Source organism: Ranitomeya variabilis, chromosome 2 (assembly GCF_051348905.1).
Source record: "Ranitomeya variabilis isolate aRanVar5 chromosome 2, aRanVar5.hap1, whole genome shotgun sequence".
Classification (NCBI taxonomy): Eukaryota; Metazoa; Chordata; class Amphibia; order Anura; family Dendrobatidae; genus Ranitomeya; species Ranitomeya variabilis.
The window spans coordinates 358823348-358846817 of record NC_135233.1 but is presented as its reverse complement, the minus strand read 5'-3'; the positions used below and the strand labels follow the sequence as shown (position 1 = coordinate 358846817).

Genomic DNA, 23470 nt, shown 5'->3' with positions numbered 1-23470 from the left:
CATTGCGCAGGGAGGGGGCTCCCTGCGTGCTTCCCTCAGAACAATGCGATGTGATCGCGTTGTCCTGAGGTTCTCCTTTCAAACCTCCAGCTCCAAGATGGCCTTCCGGGTACTGCAGGGAGGTGGCCTCTCAGTGCCTGTTGAGAGCAGGCATCGGCAAGCCTCCTTCACTTCCTGTCAGATCGCTGATCAGATACAGTGTAGTGCAAAGTGTCAGATCAGCGATCTGACTTTATATAGTGATGTCTCATCCTGGGACAATGTAAAAAAAATATATATATATTAGCATATGTAAAAATATTTTTTTTCAAATTCCTAAATATAGAAAAAAATTTCCAATAAATATATTTCTTTATGCAAATAAAAAAAACAATAAAAGTACATATATTTAGTATCGCCGTGACTGTAATGACCCGACCTATAAAGCTGTCCCACTAGTTAACCCCTTTAGTGAACCCAATAAAAAACAAAAAAAGGCTCAAAAACAATGTTTTATCATCATACCGCCGAACAGCAAGTGGAATAACACTCGATCAAAAAGCCGGATATAAATAAACATGTTACCGGTGAAAACGACATCTTGTCCCGCAAAAATCGAGCTACAATACAACATCATCATCGAAAAATTAAAAAAGTTATAGCTCTCAGAGTAAAATGATGCAAAAATAATTATTTTTCTATAAAATAGTTTTTATTGTTGTATAAAAGCGCCAAAACATAAAAAAATGATATAAATGAGGTATCGCTGTAATAGTACTAACCCAAAGAATAGAACTGCTTTATCAATTTTACCACACACGAAACGGTAAAAACGCCTCTCCAAAAGAAATTCATGAATTGCTGGTTTTTGTTCTTTCTGCTTCCCAAAAATCATAATAAAAAGCGATCAAAAAATGTCATGTGCCCTAAAATGGTACCAATAAAAACGTCAACTCGTCCCACAAAAAACAAAACCTCACATGACTCTGTGGGCCAAAATATGGAAAAATTATAGCCCTCAAAATATGGTGATGAAAAAGTATTTTTTGCAATAAAAAGCATCTTTTAGTGTGTGACAGCTGCCAAACATAAAAATCAGCTATAAATAGTAAATCAAACCCCTCTTTATCACCCCCTTAGTTAGGGAAAAATAATAAAATAAGAAGTTATTTATTTCCATTTTCCCATTAGGGTTAGGGTTAGGGTTGAGCCTAAAGTTAGGGTTAGGGTTGGGGCTAAAGTTAGGGTTAGGGTTGGGGCTAAAGTTAGGGTAGGGGCTAAAGTTAGGGTTAGGGTTGGAGCTAAAGTGAGAGTTAAGGTTGGGGCTAAAGTTAGGGTTAGGGTTGGGACTAAAGTTAGGGTTAGGGTTGGGGCTAAAGTTAGGGTTAGGGTTGGGGCTAAAGTTAGGGTTAGGGTTTGAATTAGGGTTAGGGTTGGAATTAGGATTGGGATTAGGGTTAGGGGTGTGTTAGGGTTAGGTTAGGGTTAGGGGTAGGGTTAGGTTAGGGTTATGGTTAGGGTAGGGATTAGGTTTAGGGGTGTGTTGGGGTTAGGGTTGGAGTTAGAATTGGGGGGTTTCCACTGTTTAGGCACATCAGGGGATCTCCAAATGTGACATGGTGTGCAATCACAATTCCAGCCAATTCTGAGTTGAAAAAATCAAATGGTGCTCCTTCCCTTCCGAGCTCTGCTGTGTGCCTAGTGACTTACCCCCACATATAGGGTATCGGCATACTCAGGACATATTGAACAACTTTTGGAATCCAATTTCTCCTGTAACCTTTGTGAAAATAAAAAATTGGGGGCGAAAAGATAATTTTTGTAAAAAATTATGATTTTTTAGTTTTACGGCTGTACGTTATAAACTTCTGTGAAGCACTTGGGGGTTCAAAGTGCTCACCACACATCTAGATAAGTTCCTTAAAGGGTCTAGTTTCCAAAATGATGTCATTTGGGGGCTTTCCACTGTTTAGGCACATCAGGGGCTCTCCAAACATAACATAGCGTCCAATCTCAATTCCAGCCAATTTTGCCTTGAAAACTCAAACGGCGCTCCTTCAATTCCAAGCTCTGCCATGTGCCCAAAAAGTGGTTCACCTGCATAAATGGGATATTAGCGTATTCAGAACAAATTGTACAACAACTTTGGGGTCCAATTTCTCCTGTTACTTTTGGTAAATAAAACAAATTGGATCAGAAGTAAATGTTTTGTGAAAAAAAATTAAATGTTCATTTTTTTTAAACATTCCAAAAATTCCTGTGAAGATCCTGAAGGGTTAATAAACTTCTTGAATGTGATGTTCAGCACCTTGAGGGATGCAGTTTTTAGAATGGTGTCAATATTGGGTATTTTCTATCATATAGACCCCTCAAAGTGACTTCAAATGTGATGTGGTCCCCCCAAAAAAATGGTGTTGTAAAAATGAGAAATCTCTGTTTAACTTTTAACCCTTATAACTTCCTAATAAAAAAAATGTTGTTTCCAAAATTGTGCTGATGTTAAGTAAACATGTGGGAAATGTTACTTATTAAGTATTTTGTGTGACATATCTCTCTGATTTAAGGGCATGAAAATGCAAAGTTGGAAAATTGTGAAATTTTCACCAAATTTCAGTTTTTTTCACAAATAAACATGTCATATCAAATAAATATTACCACTATCATGAATTACAATATGTCACTAGAAAATAATGTCAGAAACACTGGGATTCATGCAAGCATTCCAGAGTTATTACCTTATAAAGGGACAGTGGTCAGAATTGTAAAAATTGGCCCGGGCATTAACATGCAAACCACCCTCGGGGGTAAAGGGGTTAATATAAAATATTCAACATCACTACATGTAAACCATATAATTATAGTACACTGCTCAAAAAAAAATAAAGGGAACACTAAAATACCACATCCTACATATCACTGAATGAAATATTTCTGTTGAAAATCTTTATTCATTACATAGTTGAATGTGTTGAGAACAATAAAACATAAAAATTATCAATGTAAATCACAACTGATATCCCATGGAGAAGGTATGGAGTTGGAATGATGCTCAAAATCAAAGTGGAAAATCAAATTACAGGCTGATCCAACTTCAGTGGAAGTGCCTCAAGACAAGGAAATGATGTTCAGTTGTGTGTGTGTTGCCTACATGTGCCTGTATGACCTCCCTATAATGCCTGGGCATGCTCCTGATGAGGCGGCGGATGGTCTCCTGAGGGATCTCCTCCTGGACCTGGACTAAAGCATCCGCCAACTCCTTGACAGTCTGTGGTGCAAAGTGACGTTGGTGGATGGGGCGAGACATGATGTCCCAGATGTGTTCAATCGGATTCAGGTCTGGGGAATGGGTGGGCCAGTCCATAGCTTCAATGCCTTCATCTTGCAGGAACTGCTGACTCACTCCAGCCACATGAGGTTTGGCATTGTCCTGCATTAGGAGGAGCCCAGGGCCAACCGTACCAGCATATGATCTCACAAGGGGTCTGAGGATCTCATCTCGGTACCTAATGGCAGTCAGGCTACCTCTGGTGAGCACATGGAGGGCTGTGCGGCCCTCCACCCCACAGCATTACTGACCCACTGCCAAACCGGTCATGCTGAAGGATGTTGCAGGCAGCAGATTGCTCTCCATAGCGTCTTCAGACTCTGTCACATCTGTCACATGTGCTCAGCATGAACCTGCTTTCATCTGTGAAGAGCACAGGGTGCCAGTGGTAAATTTGCCAATCCTGGTGTTCTTTGGCAAATGCCAATCATCCTGCACGGTGTTGGGCTGTGAGCACAACCCTCATCTGTAGACTTCGGGCACTCAGACCATTCTCATGGAGTCGGTTTTTAACTGCTTGTGCAGACACATGCACATTTGTGGCCTGCTGGAGGTCATTTTGCAGGGCTCTGGCAGTTCTCCTCCTGTTCCTCCTTGCACAAAGGCTGAGGTAGCGATCCTGCTGCTGGGTTGTTGCCCTCCTACAACCCCCTCCACATCTCCTGCTAGTTCCTCCAGCCTCTGGACACTACTCTGACAGACACAGCAAACCCTCTTGCTACAGGTTGCAATGATGTGCCCTCCTGGATGAGCTGCACTACCTGAGCCACTTGTGTGGGTTGTAGAGTCCGTCTCATGCTACCACGAGTGTGAAAGCACAACCAACATTCAAAAGTGACCAAAACATCAGCCAGAAAGCATTGGTACTGAGATGTGGTCTGGTCCCCACCTGCAGAACCACTCCTTTATTGAGTGTGTCTTGATAATTTCCAATAATTTCCATCTGTTGTCTATTCTATTTGCACAACAGCATGTGAAATTGATTGTCAATCAGTGTTGTTTCCTAAGTGGACAGTTTTATTTCACAAGAGTTTGATGTACTTGGAGTTATATTCTGTTGGTTAAGTGTAGCCTTTATTTTTTTGAGCAGTGTATTATCTACAATACTTGATTGGTGAGGGTGATGATAGTGGGCAGAATTATTATGCAAGGGATTATTCTGACCATGTCATCATTTTTATATAGATTTTACAACTACAGCAAGTTTTGCACTTTGGATGAAGCAGATCAGGTGACTTGTATTTGTGTAATGAAGGGGGATGGAGTCTAAGGATACAACACCCTTTATGAAGGTGTGCATAATTTTGAAGAACCTGTGCCTGGATCAGTAATGGGAACAGACCTCCACTTCCACTCAGACAATAGCAAGATATAGTTGGGGGACATTTATGTGCTGAAATTATTAAAGATGAGCTTACTGGATGGTTACAGATTGAAGATGGACTTAATATCAACTCCCAAACCTGCTGCCAGGTTTTAGAATACAAGCAGTGGCACAGGACAAAGTCTGTATCTTTCAGGAACATCATGGTTCTTCTGCAGGACAATTCTCCAAAAATGTCAGAAATGTATTTTTGTACATTGTGAGATACTTAATTATTATTTTCATGTTAGCAGATGAAAATACATAATTGAGCTGGAAAAATTTATGCTTTTTCATTCATAATAATTCTGCACACTAATAGTTGTTCGATAATTCTGCACACAGATATTCTCCTAAAAGAGACACATTCTCATTTTTACTTTCTTAATTACCACATATACTTGTGTATAAGGGTGGTTTCAAACTTGCGTTTTTGTCTGCAGCGTTTTTTGCACAAAAAACGCATGCGTTTTTTCCCCTATATTTAAAATTGAAAACGCATGCGTTTTTTTGAACGCGTTTGGTCGCATTTTCAAACGCATGCGTTTTTTTCTGCATGCGTCATTTTCAGAAATGCTGCCTGCAGTATTTTCTTGCGCGTTTTTTTTGCCGTGAAAAAACGCATGCGTTTTTTCACGGCAAAAAAATGCATTGCTGTCTATGTAAACGCATGCGTTTTTAAGCACATGCGTTTGTTTGCGTTAAAAACGCATGCGTTTTTATTGGAAAAAACCAGAAAACACACTGAAAAGTCACCCACCACCATCAAGGTGATAAAGGGATCCAAACCCTAACCCAAACCCTACCCCTAACCTCACCCCTAACTGTTTAATGAACATTTTCTGACAGTCATAGTGCCACGATATTTCAGTGCCACGATATTTCAGTGCCACGTATTTCAGTGCCACGATATTTCAGTGCCACGTATTTCAGTGCCACGTATTTCAGTGCCACGTATTTAGGGTAGGGTTAAGTGTAGGGTTAAATATGTGGCACTGAAATATCGTGGCATTTATGTGAAATACGTGGCACTTAACCCTAGAATGCGTGACCATAGAAATCTACACTATTACGTACCTGGGGCCTTTGAGGCCTGTTTTCAAATAACATGGAATAACTCAAAAAAAATTTTTTTTCAAAGTTATTTGAAAGTAAGCATGCATTCCCACTAGCTCTGGGGTCCGCCTGGACGGGATTTCGTAATGGATCTGACCTCCTGGTGACCCCGGCTAAGGCTGGTAGAACGCGTACCTGGGGCCTCGCAGGCCTGTCAGGTTACTTTTTTATTATTTTCTGTAAAACTACTTTAGTTACAATTTTGAAACTCTAGGTATTCCTCAGCTATATTGTTGTTAGTAATTTCCAGTTTTTCGTATATTTTTATGTTATAGGCATTTCGTATAGCAACGCTTTTTTTGTGACTACCCCATATTCACGTACCTGGGGCCTTTTAGGCCTGTGTGCAAATAACATGGAATAACTCAAATAAAAATACTTTTCAAAGTTTATTTTAAATTTGCAAAGTAAGGATGCATTCCCACTAGCACTGGGGTCCACCAGGAGGGGATCCGTAATGGATCTGACCTCCTGGTGACCTCAGCTAAGGCTGGTGGAATCCCGGCATTCCATCAGCCTTAGCTGCAGTTACCAGGAGGTCAGATCCATTATGGATCCCATTCTGGTAAACCCCAGCGCTACTTGGAACATAGCCTAAGATGTGTATAATTCCAAAAAAAAATTATGTACATAAAACAACAAAAATGTAACTAAACGGGCACGCCCAATATATTCACTCAGTACAATTTTTTATGATGGATACATTTTTTCTTATAAAAAGTTTTTACATAAAGTCTGTAGCAAACTTGGTGCAGGAATATTTATTTTCCACTTTACATATTCCCCCGACAATTCTTGCATATTATTTTTTCTTCAGAATGTTCCCTGCATACATTTTGTCCGCAAGTAGAACAGAAACGCTCCGATTTTCTTTCTTTCTTTGCTGGACAAATATAGCAGCGCTTTCTTTTTTTTTTCTCTTTGCTCTGGCTGTTCCTGAAAGCATATTCCACATCGGATCATTGCCTCTGTAATTTGCCTTGATAAGCATTTTGTGCTGCTTCTCTCTAGCATAGTAGGCATCAAAAGTTCATAACAAAGTTCTGTCAAAAATATACGTCTATTGTCCTTCCTGTTGGCATGGAATTCTGGATTAGTTTGACAATAAACAATATAGCTATTGAGGGATGACCCATCAAGGATATTGGAAAAAAGGGCAACAGGCCAACGTTTAGTCTGCCTTTTACACGAATATTCAGTAATCATTTCGTCCATCTTGTCGACACCTCCTTTTGTCTTATTATAATGAAGTATAATTTCAGGTTTTTGTTTCCTGTCATTGGTGTCAATACTTTCATCGTGATGCATTGTGCTCAGTAATATCACAGATTTTTCTTTCTTGGCTTTATAGGACACCATTGTTGCCTCATTGCAGAAACCGAATACACTCTCGTAGATTGGTCGCTGTGCATTGTGCTTCATTATTGGTGGAATTTCGCGGCGGTTTGGTCTCATTGTACCAACAAGTGTTAGTTGTTTCTGAAGCAAAAAATTGGCCAGTTCTAAATTAGTAAAATAATTATCCATAGTGATGTTTTTTCCAGAATGGAAAATTGGTAAAGCTAGTGTTTTCACTATGTTGGAACATAGATCTTTCTGGACTGGAGCGTCAGCTTCTTTTCCACAGTAAATCATGCCATTCATCCCATAATAAGTTGCTGAATCGCACATCCAGAAAATTTTTATGCCGTATTTAGCTGGCTTACTGGGCATATATTGGATAAATTTGCAACGTCCCCTAAAGGCAAGAAGTTGTTCGTCCACTGTCACATATTCGCTAGAATTGTAAAGTTTGTAACAGTTCTTGATAAAAAGATTCCATATATAGCTAATAGGCGCTAATTTATCGGTTGCCAACCTCACAGGCCGAGTTCTCTTTTAATCAAAACGAATGCATCTCCGAATAGCCTCAAATCTATCTACGGACATAGTGGCTTTGTAATGTGGATCTGCAAATGGGTTCAGAAATAACTCTCTGATTGGCACATCATATGATTTAGTCGACCCTGCCAGAAGAGTAAGGCCAATATAGGCATATAGTTCCTCTTTAGTTAAATTTTTCCAAGTTTTTTTTTTTTCCGAAGCAATACGTTTACCTTCCACATTCGTACACAAAACTACCTCATCTGCAATATCATCTGAAACAAATTTACTGAAAACATCTTTTTTGGACATGAATTGGGAAATTCCGACAGCTCCTTGAGGAACTCTAATAATGTTATGTGATGGGGTGCGTGCATGAGCCACAGCAGTACTGTTCCAAAAAACATTTGTTTTAGATGTTCTACTTGCACATTCTGCTGGATCCATTACTTCTTCATCATCTAAGGAATCGCTGGACGATGAAGTTGATACATTAGCTGGTGGAATATACTCTTCTCTTCATCCGACAAAGAAATGTCACTGTCTTCATCACTATTGAAAATAATCGCCTCAATTTCTTGGACAGTGAATCCCCTTGATGTAGACTGTGCCATTGTAATCTTAGGGTACTGTCACACAGTACAATTTTGATCGCTACGACGGCACGATTCGTGACGTCGCAGCGTCGTATGATTATCGCTCCAGCGTCGTAGACTGCGGTCACACGTTGCAATCACGGCGCTGGAGCGATGCCGAAGTCCCCGGGTAACCAGGGTAAACATCGGGTTACTAAGCGCAGGGCCGCGCTTAGTAACCCGATGTTTACCGTGGTTACCAGCGTAAAAGTAAAAAAAAACAAACCGTACATGCTCACCATCTGATGTCCGTCAGGTCCCTTGCCGTCCGCTTCCTGCTCTGACTGAGATCCGGCCGTACAGTGAGAGCAGAGTGCAGCGGTGACGTCACCGCTGTGATCTGCTCTCACTTTCCGGCCGGCAGACAGTCAGAGCGGGAAGCGGACAGCAAGGGACCTGACGGACATCAGATGGTGAGCATGTACGGTTTTTTTTTTTTTACTTTTACGCTGGTAACCACGGTAAACATTGGGTTACTAAGCGCAGCCCTGCGCTTAGTTACCCGAGGTTTACCCTGGTTACCAGCGAACGCATCGCTGGATCGCTGTCACACAACGATCCAGCGATGACAGCCGGAGATCCAGCGACGAAAGAAAGTTTCAAACGATCTGCTACGACGTACGATTCTCAGCAGGGTCCCTGATCGCTGCTGCGTGTCAGACACTGCGAGATCGTAACGATATCGCTAGAACGTCACGAATCGTGCCGTCCTAGCGATCAAAATTGCACTGTGTGACAGTACCCTTAGTTGTGAGTAAACTAAAATGAAAAGTAAAAAATAAAGATTACAATCAGGCTTGTGCACTATACACTGTGTGTGCTAAGACTTTGTTAGTGTTTGTGTGCTTAGGGTAAAGTACAGCCCCCCTACTCTTACCTTCAACAGATCACTTTCTTGTAAGTGCAGTAGAAGCCTCTGGTTTTGGAGCTCAGAAAGGTTCTTTGTTACAGACCAAAGAAAGCTGACTTCTTCCTCCAAAGTCTCTCCAGCAACTAGGATTTAGGACTAAAGGACCTGTACTGACATAATAATCACGTTACTTTGTGAGGGGAAACTCCCTTCCAGGATCACATTACCATGTCAGGCAGAATCCACACTCTTCCCAGCAACAGCCATCGACCAATAGTCATAAAGACTGGGTCATAAGTTCTTCCCCAACAACAGTACAGACAAAAAGACTGAGGAGTACATGTAAACCAAAGCAGGCCTCAAAGGCCCCAGGTACGTGAATCTGGGGTAGTCACAAAAAAAGCGTTGCTATACGAGATGCCTATAACATAAAAATATATGAACAACTGGATATTACTAACAACTATATACCTGAGGATTACCTTGAGTTTCAAAATTCTAACTAATGTAGTTTTACAGATAATAGAAAACAAGTAACCTAGCAGGCCTGCGAGGCCCCAGGTACGCGTTCTAGGGTTAAATACATGGCACTTATATACGTGGCACTTAAATACGTGGCACTTATATACGTGGCACTTAAATACGTGGCACTTATATACGTGGCACTTAAATACGTGGCACTTATATACGTGGCACTTAAATACGTGGCCACTGAAATATCGTGGCACTTATATACGTATATACGTATATAAACGTATTTCAGTGCCACGCATTTCAGGTTAGGGTTAGGGTTAGGGGTAGGGTTAGGGGTAGGGTTAGGGGTAGGGTTAGGGTTAGGGGTAGGGTTAGGGGTAGGGTTAGGGGTAGGGTTAGGGTTTTTTGGTTTTTTCTTGTTTTCTTGGGGTTTTCTATAAAAATGCATGCGTCTAAAAAACGCATGCATTTTACCGCGTTTACATGCGTTTTTTCACACATGCGTTTTTTTAAGAAACGCATGCAGATAAAAACGCAAGTGTGAAACCAGCCTAAGCCAAGTTTTTCAGCACTTTTTAGTGTTGAAAATGCCCCCCTCGGCTTATACACGAGTCAATTGTCCCAGAGGGCCGGCTGTTGAGGGGGAGCACTCAAGCAGCGGGTGACTGAGGCAGGAGCCGGCGGCTGTGGCTGCAACTGTGCACGCTGCTAAAGAGAAATTAATATTAATTTCTCTTTTAGCGTGCACAGTGACACCCGCAGCTGCCAGCATCCAGAAGACATCCTACTCACGTCCCTGCAAGCCCTGCCTCTCTTTGGTTCCGGTGTCCAGCAGCTCTTCCTGTGCCGTGAGATCATGTGGCCCTGCTCATTAAGGTAATTAATTTGCATGCATCTCCACTCCCATAGGCGTGGAGATGTGGGCATATTCATTACACTAATGAACGGGGCCATGTGATTGGCTAGCACAGGAGGAGCTGCTGGACGCCGGAACCAAAGAGATGCAGGGCGTGCAGGAGGTGAGTAGGATGTTTTTTTTTCTTCTTTTTGTAATAGAAGCCATGCATACCAGGACGGGAGGGGGGAGCCATGCATACCAGGACAGCGACGAGGGGAGCCATGCATACAAGGACAGCGATGAGGGGAGCCAGGTATGCAAGGAGAGGGACGGGGGAGCCACGCATACCAGGACAAGGATTAGGGGGACAATGCATACCCGGCTTATACTCGAGTCAATAAGCTTACCCAGTTTTTCGGGGCAAAATTAGGTGCCTCGGCTTATACTCGGGTGGCTTATGCTCAAGTAAAAACGGTATTAAGGTTTCAGGTTTATTAACCAACAACACTACAGTCATTCAATAATAATAATAATAAAAAAAAAATAATCATGAAAAATACAAATTGGAGAACAATTGTGCTCACAGTGTACGTCTTGCTGATGTTGACCTGACAGGTGTGTAGGGCCCGTAACCTTTGTCAGGGCATGGTTATCAGTTGGAAACAGTAGCTTGTAAAATGGAGAATGGAAACCAAGAAAGCTGACCTGTTTCACTCAAGCTGCTCTAGCTACTATAATAAGGTCTACTGTGCAAATAAAGACTTAGAATACAAACTTCCACAATCTAGATTTAGAAACTATTTAACCAAATGATTGATCTTACAGGGGTAATTGCAAGCAGTGGAGAAAGGTGGAAAATCCTTCGTCGATTTTCCTTAACAACTTTGAGAAATTTTGGAATGGGAAAAAGAAGCATTGAAGAAAGAATCCAAGAAGAGGCCAAATGTCTCACCGAGAAATTTATGAAGGATAAAGGTGGGTGCTAATTATATACTACACTAGCTATGAACCAGCATCTCTCAACCTGGACCATCATTTCAGAGTTTGACAACTTAAAGGGTTGTGCCACCATAATAAACTCAGCAGAAAAGGTGGAAATAAATAGTTTTGTAAGTTACATTTATTAAAAATTATACTCCAATCAAAAAATAACAAGGTTTCGTCTTTTGAAGCAAGCACTCCCTGGCATTATTCCATTCTGTCCTCTCACTGACCAATCCGCTGGCCAAGCATGCACAGTTCCTGACATAATATGAGTTCCCCCCAACTGCCCACCTCCAGTGTGTACAACGTATGGTCCCTGCGCTCAACCCTCATTGGTCTGACAGCTAGCGCAAGGAGCAGATTCCGGAAAGCACAGAAGTGTGTCAGTGATTTTCCCCTTGCTTTTGCAGGTCTGACCCCTAGGTGAGATTGTTCTGCTTCACAGAGCTGTGTGAACACAATTGCAGACAAACAATTCCCGCATTCAAACAGGTCTGTAAAGCAGGACTATCTCATCCAGCGGTCAGACTTTTTTGAAACTTCTGGATGGTTGGGAACCCTGGTCACTAGGAATATGAAAAGATTGACTGGGAAAACAAAAGATTAGTTATGGTGAAATATACCATTATCGATCATTCTTTTTCTCTGTGTACAAATAAAAAATTGTTCGAATACTCACTGCAGTATTAGCTCAATGGCTTATCCACTGATGGGTACAGTTAACTTTACCATGAGCTCACATGTCACAACACACTATAGATCTGAAGTCCTACTGTGTAAAGTTTGCCATTGTCCATATTTTCTTACTATATGTATTGCATTGTATAGTAATGACTGACCACATGGTTATATTTGCCTACAGACTCTCCAATTAATCCAGTTCATATAATGCGACTCACTGTTTCCAATGTCATTTGCTCCATTGTATTTGGTGAAAGATTTGACTATGAAGACAAAACATTCTTAACCCTCATTTCACTTTTTAATGAAATTACAGAGCTGTTGAACAGCACTTCAGGACAGGTAAATAATTGCATGCTACCAACTACAACCAAACTCTATGTTGTCCTATTTTGCAGTCATATTCCATTCTGTCAGACCTGTGTAACACCCCAGGTAACTGGTTGTTACAGTGATGTTGCCTTCCCTTTGGGGAGGGTGATATCATTCTTTGAGGCAAGGAGGATTCCCTTTATCGGGTAACGCACCTACATACAACACATTCTGAATTCAGGCCTGAAGGGGTAGCTCTGAACCTGGATTCCCAGCTTTAAGTATTCTGGTCTGGAGGAGGAGTTAGTCAGTTGGTCCAGGGAGACCAGAGAGATGAGTCTGAAGAGACAATGGAGGAGTGAGGACTGAGAGCAGAGTTGCCGTGCATGCACGAGAAAGTGGTGCAGTCCTTGGAAAGGAAGAGAGTTGGACAGAGATTGCTAGAGAGGAGCTTGTCTGGGAACATCAGCTTGGGTGGAGCTGGTAAGAAAGGAGTATAGCTGAGTAGATATGGGAGTCTGCAGCTCCTGGCAGAAAGTGGAAGAGAGCAGTGAAAAGGACCAGTGGGGCCGTGCAGCAGGCGTGCGAGCTGCAGCTCCAGGAAAGGAAGATAACTTGAAGGGTTACATGTTAGTGAGCATCAGAGGAAAGAAGCACAGGAGAAGGAAAAGGCTTGGAGGGGAATTGTGACCGGGCACCCTCTGGGCCAAAGCACAGAAACAGGGCACCAGGAGCCTGAGGCTGTGTTGAACTCCAGGTCGCATGGCAGAACCAAAGGGCATAGGACTTTAGGTAATTTGCCTGCACCCAGACCTGAAGGTGCAGCAGTATACAAGGAGCCCAGGTCGTAATAGAGACCCTATAAAAATGCTCACACTGCCCACCATATAGATAACTGTCCCAGGACAGGAAAGGGAGGACTTTGCCAGCAAGCTACAGGCAGCAAGGACCTCGCATACCAGCACGAGTAGGAAGGCTTATGGACCTCACCTGGTAGAGGGATACACCACTGCCTCCAGGCCGGCCGGACGATATCACCACCTGTTTATGGTACCCTAGACTGTGGCCTACTACCACCAGTAAACCAAGTAAAGACGTTACAACTCTGTGTCCTCCATTTATTTTCCGGCATACACCATTTCTGCCCGACACACTGGGAGCCCTGGAGACTTCGCTTCACCTGTGGGAAGCGTCACTATCTTTGCTGCATTAACATCACCCCAGAGAACCCTGTTAAGCAGTGTCGGTCCCCGCTGACCGAGAACCACAGGTGGCATCACAAACAAAAACTTTATTAAACCCTTTAAAGACCTTTCCCCCCTTTTCCTTGAGCACTCAGAGCCACGAACCGAGTCGCTGCCACTGTGACCACCACTTTAATTGCGACCGAACCCAGTGACCGAGTACGCCACTGCCCTGGCGGGAGGCTCACCTCTATATCGGTATATTGACAAAAATAGGGGGAAAATAACAGGGAACATGGAGCCCGATTCAACAAGACTGGCATTTATTTTTACATTGATCTTGATGAAGAGAAAAGGTGGAGTCCAAGGCACTTGAATGCTTAAGAGGGGCACACCTCTTAATGAATCAAGTGAGGCACAAGGTGGCATGCCCATCCGTATCCACCTTGCCACAAAGCTTATTCCTGTTAGAGACCATACTAAGATTTGTGGCATAAATATCGCTACCATGCATCATAAATTGGACGAGATAGAGTTGTCTTGCTCGTCACACCCCACTCCCAGGTCTGCTGAGTTTGTCAGAACTGGGCAAAATGGTCTTTGTTCAAAAATTGGGTCTTTTTGAAGCTTTTTAATGCCAGAATTCTGTCATGAAGGTTTTGTTGATTTGGGGCAATGGGCCATTTGAAGTCTGAAATCATGGGGACATGTATGATTTTTAAGTGTAGATTCACTGTATCATCAGCAACTTCTTTTCAAAAAGTAGGGCATAGAATTTAAATATGACACTGACGTAACAAAATAATAGTAAAATCGTGTTTTTCTATCACTTCTTCTCTTAATAAGCTCCTCTTCATGTTCCCAAGAATAATGTCCCACATTCCTGGTCCTCATCGGAGGATCATTCAAATTATGAATAATTGGAAGCAATTTATTAAGGAGATGACAGAGACACATCGAGCCACCCTGGATGAAAACTGCCCTCGCGACTTCATAGATTGCTTTCTCATGAAGATGGAAGAGGTACGTTTCTTGATAATGTTAGATATTTTGAGATTTGAAGGAATTTAAAATTCAACTAGCTTTGAAAAACGGCTTTGAAATAAACGTGAATGAATTGATCTTCAGAAAACTGACCTTGAGTCAAATTTCCTGAAATATGCAGAAACTCACAAGTTCAAATCCAAATATGCAAAGTCGCCATTTAACACTGCTGAAGGCTTAGAAAGTGGGATAATATCAAGTGCGGCTGCACAGGCTTCCCGTTAATGTCCTTCAGCTATCACATTACTTAACTCAGCCAATGAGGAAGGTTATCACGGCTACTATAGAATATGGGGGGAGGCCAGAAAGCACAATATGCGGCCTGTACTGTGTAGGGACAGGAGGTCAGAGAGCACAGATTTTTCCACGTAGGGATAAAAAAAATACCTAATCTGAATGTGATGTACTAATTCAGTGCTCAAGTACCGAATATACTTGAGTTTAAACTAACCGGAGTGTAAGCCGAGGCACCTACATTTGCCACGGAAAACTGGGTAAGCTTATTGACTCGAGTATAAGCTGGGTATGCATTGTCCCCTCATCCCTGTCCTGCTATGCATGGCTCCCCCTTCCCTGTCCTGGTATGAATGCCTCCCAATCCCTGTCCCTGTCTGCATGCCTCCCCTATCCTTGTCATTGTTTTGCATGCTTACCCCTTTCCTGTCCTGGTATGAATGCCCCCCATCCCTGCCCCTGTCTGCACGCCTCCCCCATTCCTTCCCTGCATGCATGCCTCCCCTGTTCAGTCCCTGTATGCATGCATGCCCTGTTCAGTCCCTGTATGCATGCCTCCCCCGTTGAGTCCCTGTATGCATGCCTCCCCCATTCCTTCCCTGTATGCATGCCTCTCACATTCAGTCCCTCTATGCATGCCTCCCCCATTCCTTCCCTGTGTGCATGCCTTTCCCATTCAGTCCCTGTATGCATGCCTCCCCCATTCAGTCCCTGTATGCATGCCTCCCCAATTCAGTCCCTGTATGCATGCCTCCCCAATTCAGTCCCTGTATGCATGCCTCCCACGTTCCATCTCTGTTTGAATGCCTCCCCTTTCCCTGTTCAGGTATAAATGCCTCCCTTCGTTCTGTCTCTGTATGCATGCCTCCCCCATTCCTACCCTGTATGCATTCCTTTCCCATTCTGTCCCTGTATGCATGCCTCCCACATTCAGTCCCTGTATGCATGCCTCCCCTATTCAGTCCCTGTATGCATGCCTCCCCCATTCCTTCCCTGTATGCATTCCTTTCCCATTCTGTCCCTATATGCATGCCTCCCCCATTCAGTCCCTGTATGCATGCCTCCCCTATTCAGTCCCTGTATGCATGCCTCCCACGTTCCATCTTTGTATGAATGCCTCCCCTTTCCCTGTTCAGGTATAAATGCCTCCCTTCATTCTGTCTCTGTATGCATGCCTCCCCCATTCCGTCCCTGTATGCATGCCTCCTTATTCCCTATCCTTGTTTGCATGTTTCCTATTGAAAAAAAAAAACAAAAAACTTCATACTCACATACCTGCGCGCCCTGGGTGCTGGCACTGCTGGGAATCTAATTCTGGCCGCCGGTGCCTGCCTGCAGCTCTTCCTGTGCTCAGCGGTCACGTGGTACCGCTCATTAAGGTGATGAATATGCGCTCCATGCCTATGGGAATGGAGAAACGTCCATATTCATCGCCTTAATGAGTGGTACCACGTGACCGCTGAGCACTGGTAGAGCTGCAGACAGGCGCGGATGGCTGGAAGAGATGCAGTGCCAGCACCGAGGGCATGCAGGTAGGTGAGTATGATGTGTGCGCCCGCTCCTGGAACCCGCTGCTTCGCCGCCCCCCTTTCCCCCACCGGCTTTCTGTACCGTGACTTGTGTATAAGCTGAGAGGGGCGTTTTCTTCACAAAAAATGTCCTGAAAAACTCGGCTTATACACTAGTATATACGGTATATTAAAAGTGTGATTTGCAGTGCTAGTGATATATAGTGAAGTGCTGGACCTGTATTCAGTGTGACAGCAAATAGATTGATATGTGATTATCTGTAGTAACAGAACCTTAATAAAAGCCTTTTTTTTAAATTCTTTACCTACTGTAAAATAGGGCAATATTAAACCCCACAGTGTTATTTTTGATACTAATAGAAAATATTGCATCCATAGCTTGTGAGTCATAGAAAGTGTGATTCTTGCAATGTAAGATGGGCAAGCCACATTTTTTACATCTTAAAGAAAAATGTCTTTAATATGCGAATTGTAAAAAAAAATATTTTGTATACTTTGTTGTTGTAATAGTCCAAAATTAGACTGGTACACATCACTCAAATACAGCAGTTAGTTACTACTGGTTACCATCTGTTTTTTCCTAGAGAGAAAGGTTGAGGTCACTTGGACATTACTAAGGCTTTATAAACCTCAAAATACAGTTCAATACAGTCCTATCAGATGTCACAGTTTTATATACATGTTTTCTGGGCAATTAGAGGCTTTTTAGTGTCATGATTCACAGAAAATATATTCACTATGAATCAAACCTTTCTGCAAAATTCTGAAATCAATCATTCCTTTTCATTGCTCTTGTTTTGACTCTTACTTCATCTTTAAAGAGCTTAAAGGCTTGTGATAAATTTTCATATTTAAAATAATGGTGAGTTTTATTTATTTTTTGTAGGAAAAAAAGAATCAAGATACAGAATTTCGTGAGGAGAATCTACAGGCAACAATAGCAGACTTATTCAGTGCTGGAACAGAGACGACAAGTTTGACTCTGAGATACGGTTTTCTTATACTCATGAAACATCCAGAAATGCAAGGTAATAATTTTAATGTATTTTTATATAATTTAATAAAGTCCTCTCATAGCATCATGGCACGAGTAGTGGTAGAATTTTAGCGTTGCCCATCAGGGTACATGGTAGCCTTGGGGATCTTGTTAAAGATTTTGCATTGGAGCCTAGGAGTTTCATATTGAAAATTAAAATGTTATCTGTATTTAATTTGCTTAATAAAAGAACATAAATATGATGCTGAGTCATTTCATACAGACAAAGTAAGCTGCGGAGACACCATCACGTGTTTCTCAACGCAAGCAATGAATAGCCAGGCCTTTCTCCGGGAAGGAACAACCACGGGAAGGGCAGCATCCAATAAAGGAGAATATCCAATAAAGGAAGACAACCTATGCCAAGCATGGTATCCATCCACAAACAGCTGTTTCGGGGTTCTGGATCACTGCGTTGAGAAACACGTGATGGTGTCTCCGCAGTGTTGGATGTTTTGGTCTCCCCGAGGTCATGCATCTGTTCCTTCATAGCCTTTCACCAGGCACTGCTCCTAATAGCCAGTTTCCTACTCCACACTGATGAGGGGCAAAAACCCCGAAACAGCTGTTTGTGGATGGATACCATGCTTGGCATAGGTGGTCTTCCTTTATTGGATATTCTCCTTTATTGGATGCTGCCCTTCCCGTGGTTGTTCCTTCCCGGAGAAAGGCCTGGCTATTCATTGCTTGCGTTGAGAAACACGTGATGGTGTCTCCGCAGCTTACTTTACATGCGTTTGCATATTTCCCATAAGGGATGGGGGCAGTGTTCTGGATCACTGCGTTGAGAAACACGTGATGGTGTCTCCGCAGTGTTGGATGTTTTGGTCTCCCCGAGGTCATGCATCTGTTCCTTCATTTCATACAGACAAGACATGAGTTGGGATAGTCAAGGAGTCCGAGGGCAAAAACCAAGAGGATACGTCGTAAACAGAGAGAAGAGATAAACGCATAGTCAGGTAACGGACCAAGGTCAAAATACCAAGAAGATAGGAGATCAGAACTGTTGTGAATTCTGCTCTTGGGTTCCCTCCGGTGGTTGTTGGTGGTAATACAGTTGTCCCTGGGTTGCAATCCTGGGCAGGTGTCCATGCTGATTGCAGCTCTGACTGGGGTATTTAGGTGTGCAGGATTCATTAGCCCTTGCCAGTTGTCCATTGTTCTTGGAGGGTTTACATCTCTGTCTGGTTCCTCCTGCCCTGCTGCCTTCAGCAAAGATAAGTGTCTGGTTTTGTTTCTACAGCACACATGCTGTGTTCTTTACAATTCAGTGCTATTTATTGTTTTTTCTTGTCCAGCTTAGACTGTGTTTGGATTTGTTCAGTCAAGTTGGATTCTCAGGAGATGCAGATATACATTCCATGTCTTTAGTTAGATGGTGGAATTTTTGTATTATCTGCTGTGGATATTTTTAGGGTTTTAATACTGACCGCTTAGTATTCTGTCCTATCCTTTCCTATTTAGCTAGCGTGGCCTCTTTTGCAAAATCCTGATTTCTGCCTGCATGTGTCTTTCCTCTAATACTCACAGTCAATATTTGTGGGGGCTGCCTATCCTTTGGGGTTCTGCTCTGAGGCAAGATAGAATTCCCATTTCCATCTATAGGGGTATTTAGTCCTCCGGCTGTGTCGAGGTGTCTAGGATATGTTAGGTACACCCCACGGCTACTTCTAGTTGCGGTGTCAGTTTAGGGTTTGCGGTCAGTACAGATTCCACCTACTCCTGAGAAAGTCTCATGCTGCTCCAAGGTCACCGGATCATAACACAGAACACAAGGGTTAAACAGACGGATGGTCATAGCAAGGTCCAAGGTTAGGCAACGAAAGATCATCTAGCACAGAAAAAACCAAACACACTTTGATAAAACTACGCTTGGCAGAGGTCTGGTACTAACAGCAAAGCTAAGTAGCTGGACAATCACCTAGGACAATGAACACCTAGAGACAACCAGCAGCTCCCAGTCTCAGACTGGACAGCCAAGCTCCAAGCACCACCCCCCAATTCAGAAAATCACCAATAGGAGTGAAGCACCATAATAGAAAAAACACATGAATACATATAAATACAATTAAACAGACAAAAAATATTTCACAAATACATAGACAATAATGCTATATCATCTAACAAAGGCATACTAGCCCTGATCGCTGAAAAGCTAAAAAACCAGCCCATTATAGTGCGATCAAGATCCCCTACATACAATTGTAAACAAACCGCAGTCCTCCAATGAATCCATAGCATACCATGTAACCAGGAAACAAGCCCACCCTCCAAATAATGTCATAGCGGCCGTAGTCCAATGGAGAATCGATCGCAAATCAGGTGAACACAGAGGTGGAGGAAGTTGCTGCACAAGTCCAGTTCACAAATCTCCACTGTGCATGAGGGTGGAGAGGATTGTCCATAAGAAAAGAGGAGATTACTGCGCAAGTCCAGTTCATAAGACCTCACTGCGCATGGCACACACAGTATCCAGGGTACAGATCAGCCCTCGGAATGTTACTATAGCGACCGTCGTCCAATCGGATTCTCAGTTCTCTATCACATGATCGCAGGAGTGAAATAGGTTACTGTGCAAGTCCAACTAGTGCTTTCTGTATAAAGCATAGATAGCGTCCAGGAGGATCCATATATATATAACGCCATTGCGCAGAGCTTGCTTCATTAACTTCATCAGGACACCATTAAACGTGTCCTGCAAGGTTTCCATGCGCTGGCGATTACGAATCCACTATAACTCCTCCACAATATATGGCAATCCAGCAGTGTAAATGTCTATTAAAAAACTGAGACTCATAAGAGAATTAGGGACAAGATACCCGCATATTGTCTAACCATTATTGGCATGAATACATCATATAGCATAACATAACATAACATAAACAAAAACTTATATAGATGTAAGAAATATATAGAAAATCCATAAAAGATGGTTAAAAACACTATACCAGAAGAATACTGCTAGAACCATAAAAAGACCACTAGAGACAACAACTTTGCTGGTACTCCAAATTCATCCCCCTCGGGTATAGGGTATCCAACTCAAAGATCCATCTCAATTCCTTTCTCTTCAACAAGGTAATGCGATCACCACCCCGTCGCATCACTGGTACATCATCAATCACCCTGTACCTTAATTGGTTGACCGAATGCCCCTTATCATGGAAGTGTCTTGGTACAGGTAAATCCAATAATTTAGTCCTGATCGTGCTTTTGTGCTTGCTGATTCTTGCTCTGACCTCCATTGTGGTCTCCCCCACATAGAAGAGACCACAAGGGCAGGTCAACACATAAATGACATAACTGCTCCTACAGGTATACCGTCTCTTAATGTCATATCTTTTACCGGTATACGGGTGACAGAAAAAAGCCCCTTTGAGCATGTTGCTACAGCAAGCACAACCCAGACACGGAAAATTACCAAGACTAGGTTGACTCAGTGTCGTTTGTAGATCCCTCTTCGAACTGCCAATATCAGAGAAGACTAATTTATCCCTCAAGTTTTTATTCCTCCTATATGAAAATAGTGGAGGTGTTTGAAACTCAACCACATTAGAGTGACCCTTATTTAGCAGGGACCAGTGTTTCCGTATAATGCCCGAGACCCTCGAGCTCATGTTATTATAAGTACTTACAAAAGGAATCCTTTTGTTTGTCTCAACCTTATTCTTCGGAACCAAAAGGTCCTCATGTCTAGTAACCAAAGCCTGTTGTTTATATTTCTCAAGGTCAACCCTAGGATAGCCCCTTGATAAAAATTTACAACACATTTCCTCCAATCTACCATCAACGGAGGTCTCACACGACACAATCCTCCTCACCCTCAACAGCTGACTCCAAGGCAAAGACTCAACCATCTTGCGTGGATGTTCACTGGAGAAGTAAAGAAGATTGTTCCTATCCGTTTCTTTAACATACAAATCAGTGTGTAGACATCCCCCAGTCTTATAGACACAAGTATCAAGAAACTGGATCCTGTCACGAGAACACTCCATGGTAAAACCAAGGCCAGGATGAATATTGTTCAGATAGGAAAGAAAGGATTCAAGTTCATCCCTATCACCATCCCATACCAGGAAGATGTCGTCGATGTAGCGTCGCCAACCCCTGACATGGCACCAAAAACGTGAACCGTACACGCACTCATCCTCCAGGATGGCCATATAGATGTTTGCATAAGTGGGGGCCACATTGGACCCCATGGCCGTCCCGCGGCGCTGCAGGAAGTAGTCATCACCAAAGAGAAAAAAATTCCTCCCCAGGATGAACTCCAGCAGCGCCAGGGTGAAGCGCGTACAGCTCGGGGCCATGTCGGAGCCGGCGAGTGCCACACCGACGGCATACAAACCCCTGGCATGCTCGATGGAAGTATATAGGGAGGACACATCAAAAGAAACCAACCACGTGGAATCAACCACATGTATCCCTTCAAGGGACTTGATGAAATCGCTCGTGTCCCTTACATATGAGGGAGCAGATACAGCAAAATCCCTCAGCAGTCGATCTAAGAAAATGGCCACTTTATTGCTCAGAGACCCCCTGCCCGACACAATCGGTCGGCCAGGAGGTCTCTGCAGATCTTTGTGGATCTTAGGTAGCGTATACAGTATAGGGACTACCGGATGCTCGACCTTCAGAAACTCCGCCAATTTAACATCAATGATGCCCATACTCAAGGCCTCATCAATGATTGCCTCCAGCTCAGATTTAAATTCCTGCATGGGGTTTCCACGCAACTTCTCATAAACATTATCATCAGACAGTTGTAACCTTATTTCACTGACATATTGTGAAGTATCCATCACCACCAACGCCCCGCCTTTATCGGCTGGCTTGATGGTGATGGATTTGTTTTTCTTTAATGCTCCAATCTCTTTACGCTCAGCAAATGTTAAATTGGATTTACCAAATTTCAAGTTACCCTTCCTCAATTTGGCTATATAAGCCTTAACAAATTTAGAGAACGTCTCAACAACCGGGTCATGTTCAGGAGGAACAAAATCACTTTTGTTGTAGAGACCTAATTTGCTGAGTGAAAAGCCCTCCTGTGGAACCGAGGGCACAGAGCCTTCTTTACCTGAAAAAAACAATGTCAGTTTCAGCCGTCTAAAGAAAGAGAACAAATCATTATCCAAAACAAACCAGTCAGTCCGACTGGTAGGGCAAAATGATAACCCCTTAGACAAGAGCTTAATTTGAATATCTGAGAGAGAAAATGAGGATATATTTACCACCAAGGATGCCGGAGCACTCACTTCATCCTCCCCTTGGATCTCGTTGTCAAGCCTTGGCTCCCTTTTCTTATGTCTCCTGCCGCCCCTGTGGCCACTGCGCCTTCTTGGGGTATAGGCCCCACCTCTCTGGCTAAAAAACCAGCAGGACCAGTATTCGTAGCACCACCATCATCAGTGGAATCCGACTCCCCACCTGTAAAGCCAAATGCGTTCTGCGGGGCTGATTGTTTCTGGGGTCTTCTCCACCTCTTAGGGTGATTCTTGGACCGCCCAGAGCCTGACTTCATTTTGTTAGGCAAAGAATTTCTAAATTGCCAGCCATATACTCTGCCATTGTTGTAATCCTCAAGATCTCTGAACCACTTGGACCTCTTAGTGTCTTCCAAACCGGTCCGATATTTCAAAAGATTCTCTTCGATCTTAGAGTTAATTGAACCAAAGTCCGTAGCGGAAACCAATGGTGTGAGATTATTCCTAATCTCTTCCACTTTAGCTTTAAGGGATTCAATGTCCTTTTTCAAAAACTCTATATTGAGCAGCATGATGTCAAATGCATACTTGTTACCAATGGCTTCAAATTTGGCACAAAATTGGGTGTTATTTGGCATTAGGGTGGGTCTTAGATTAGGCCTCAATCCCCTCGGGATTCTCTTTGCCTTGTAGTACTCCACCAATGTCCCAGCATGTAATTCCAACGAAACAAGTTTTTTCTTCTCAATCTCCCATCTGCTTTTTAACATCTCAGGAGAAAGTTGGTTCAAAAATGAATTGTCCACTCCAGTATCAGAA

The 23470-nt window shown here is 42.9% G+C and overlaps 1 protein-coding gene across 1 annotated transcript in view; it reads left to right on the top strand.

Annotated features, from left to right (window-relative positions):
* LOC143805905 (cytochrome P450 2C8-like) overlaps positions 1-23470 on the top strand; it is a 142164-nt gene that overhangs the window by 16173 nt on the left and 102521 nt on the right. Inside the window, exons 3-6 of the mRNA XM_077285659.1 lie at positions 11269-11418; positions 12290-12450; positions 14451-14627; positions 17298-17439. Of these exons, the coding sequence (XP_077141774.1) occupies positions 11269-11418; positions 12290-12450; positions 14451-14627; positions 17298-17439 (630 nt within the window). The remainder of the gene's footprint in view (positions 1-11268; positions 11419-12289; positions 12451-14450; positions 14628-17297; positions 17440-23470) is intronic.